General features: G+C 38.0%; 1 protein-coding gene across 1 annotated transcript in view; it reads left to right on the top strand.

Moving 5' to 3' along the window:
- LOC107577881 (thrombospondin-type laminin G domain and EAR repeat-containing protein-like) overlaps window positions 1–2,621 on the top strand; it is a gene marked incomplete at both ends in the record, with an annotated part of 5,340 nt that extends 2,719 nt beyond the window's left edge. Inside the window, 4 exons of the mRNA XM_016263906.1 lie at window positions 1,038–1,227; window positions 1,770–2,002; window positions 2,248–2,426; window positions 2,520–2,621. Of these exons, the coding sequence (XP_016119392.1) occupies window positions 1,038–1,227; window positions 1,770–2,002; window positions 2,248–2,426; window positions 2,520–2,621 (704 nt within the window). The remainder of the gene's footprint in view (window positions 1–1,037; window positions 1,228–1,769; window positions 2,003–2,247; window positions 2,427–2,519) is intronic.
- Between the last annotated feature and the right edge of the window lie 175 nt (window positions 2,622–2,796).

The following is a 2,796-nucleotide window of genomic DNA, read 5'->3' as shown; positions in this document are numbered from 1 at the left end:
GGTGAATGATTCAATGACTCACCCAGAAAGGCAATCTCTTGTTTCATTCCTAAATTAATCAGTTTGCTTGAATGAAGCAATTTGGTAAATTATTTGGTGATTCACTTTTAAAGACTTTTGCCATTTTTCATCTCCTACTGGCATATGTGTAACCTGCAGAAATAATCAGTAAAAACCATCCACACCACTAATACAAAAACTTACAGTATATCTGAAGCAAACATAGACAAGCAGAGTAATACAAACAGTAAAAACTCTTAGTGCTGTTGGACTGATACATCAGCACTCTTGGAATGCTGCTAAGCCAATCAAATTTGAGGACCAAAACTAAATGTTTTATAAATGAAAACCTGTGATATTGATGGGGCTGCCAAGTGGAACAGCTGCTAGGCCACTATCAGAAGATTGTGCAGAGTAAAAAAACGTCTGTTTGCTCATCCCCAGCTGTTCTTTACACATTCGAGTGTTTTTTTTAATGTGGTTTTCCAGTGGGAGAGGGGGTGGAAACCTGGCTCTCAAGTTTTAATGTTGTAAATCACATGTGCATAATAACAGAAATTAATTTTGTCTGATGCTGTATCCAAAATTTACTGCAGACACCTCCTGCTTCCCTTCACCGTAACTTACTGCATAATTACAGTCAAGAGTTGGAAAGCCGTACGGGGCTCTGTTAATACCTGCAGTGCAATTATCCATATGTTTTTCTTCTTGGAAGTCTAAGATAAAATTATGATTCATGTTCAATTTAAAGTGAAATAGAGGGGGGACACCTTTGTAATTGAATCAGTGACCAGTTATTAAAAGATAAATCAATGCACCATTAAACTAAAGTTCAGAGCTAGTCAATTCATTAAAATATTCCCATCAGCACAGCTTTGAAATCTGTCCGGGATCATTAAAAGCCTCTGAAGATGCAGAAAACACCTAAAATTATGAAGTGCAAAACTCATTACAATTTAATTCTGTTTTTCATCACAGTACCCTTTAATTTACTGAAGCTGCTGACATGATTTCTTACAACCATTTTCCTGTAACAGAAGTTCCTGGTTGTTGCTAACTGCAGAAGTAAGGATGCAGGGGACCAGGAGCAGTCTGTGATATATAAGTGGAGCTCAAGGAAGCTGAAATTTATTCACTATCAGACTCTGAACACACACAGTGCTCGTGACTGGGAGGCTTTCAACATTCAAGACGAAACTTTCCTCGCCGTGGCCAATCATAGGCAAGGTAATGTTTATCAGAACAGCTCATTGCACGTCTGTCATCTCATGTGGCATTGTTGTTGTCCTTTTAGCTTATAACTCGACAGGTTTTATCTGCTGAACAATAAGAGGAGGAAGTTCCATCTATATGATTTCTAAAAGAAGATTCAACTTGAATTCCATACGAATCTCATACAAATCTATGGTCTTTGAGGCACACAATCTGAACAAAAAGACCATCAAGGAAATCTTTTTAAGGCTAAAAGGTCTCCTTGTTTATGTGGTTCACTTTGATTCTGCACTTGATGTCTATTCGCTTACGAGAGCACACTATGCTCATCCGTTCGTGTGAAGTTCTTACGTGGGCCTCTGGCATTGATCAAAGCGGAAACACAGGCATAAAAGACACCTTTCATAGCACTTCATAACCATAAAGGGCCCCATCTATACACCTGCATCTGCTGGAACCCATCCAAACTGAACCATGTCAATCCATGCAGATTTATGTGTTAAAATGTGGCCGAAGAACTGTGTCTAGGCTCATATATGTTGTTTTTTTGTCCACAGGGGAGAGAAACCATAATATTGACAGTGTAATCTACAAGTGGAACCCAGTTATTGAGTTTTTTGAGGTCAATCAGACAATCCCCACCACTGGTGCTTATGATTGGGAGTTTTTCACCATCGGCCCATATTACTTCCTTGCAGTCGCTAACACTTTCAATGGAAGATCTACAGTCATTGATTCTACCATCTATATCTGGCTGGGAGGGATGTTTCAGCCTTATCAGTTCATTACAGTGAGTGAAATCATGTTATTTGATCTTCTCTCAGCATGATCATCATCACAATGGAAGCACCAAGGAGACATACACATTCCTTTGTTCCCTGATCTGCAAATCAGTTTGGAGTTTTTAGTGTTTTTGAAACCATTTTTGGTCAATAATACAGTATACATTATTTACATTATAAATGTTTTTTCAGTCACTTGAGTAAGTTCACCTGTCTGAGTAAAAGCATTCATTTCTTCCAAAAAATCTTTCAGACCTTTGGGGCGATAGACTGGGAGATGTTCCAGATTGAAAACAGGGTCTTCTTGGCTGTGGCAAACAGCCAGATGCTCACGGAGGAGGGCAAGATTCTGTACTCCATCAACTCCACCATCTATGAGCTCAGCATGACATCTCAGACCTTCATCAAGTTTCAGGATATTGAAACGAACAGGTGAATTGTGAACTGGTCTTCGTTAGAAAAAAACTTTACTTTTCAATTTTCATATTTTTACTTAAGGAACACTTTGTTGTCTGGGTCTTTCAGTGCTTTGGACTGGGAGTATTTTACTTTGGGAGATGACAAGTTCCTGGTGGTCGCCAACTCCTACGATGGAAACTCATACTCTCTTAATAGTGTTATATACAGGTAAGGCTCTCATTTTGCACTAGGGTTATTTTAGTCAACTAAAACTAAAACCATAAAAAATTGTACTACTTTAAATAAAATAAACATTAACAGAAATAGAATATAAAGAAAACTTAAACTTATTTTATTTCAGCTAGTTACCAAAAATATATATACAGTGTGTGTGTGTGTGTGT

Source organism: Sinocyclocheilus grahami, unplaced genomic scaffold (genome assembly GCF_001515645.1).
Source record: "Sinocyclocheilus grahami isolate Dianchi unplaced genomic scaffold, SAMN03320097.WGS_v1.1 scaffold7571.1, whole genome shotgun sequence".
In the NCBI taxonomy this organism is placed as follows: Eukaryota; Metazoa; Chordata; class Actinopteri; order Cypriniformes; family Cyprinidae; genus Sinocyclocheilus; species Sinocyclocheilus grahami.
This window is presented reverse-complemented; position numbering and strand designations above follow the sequence as displayed.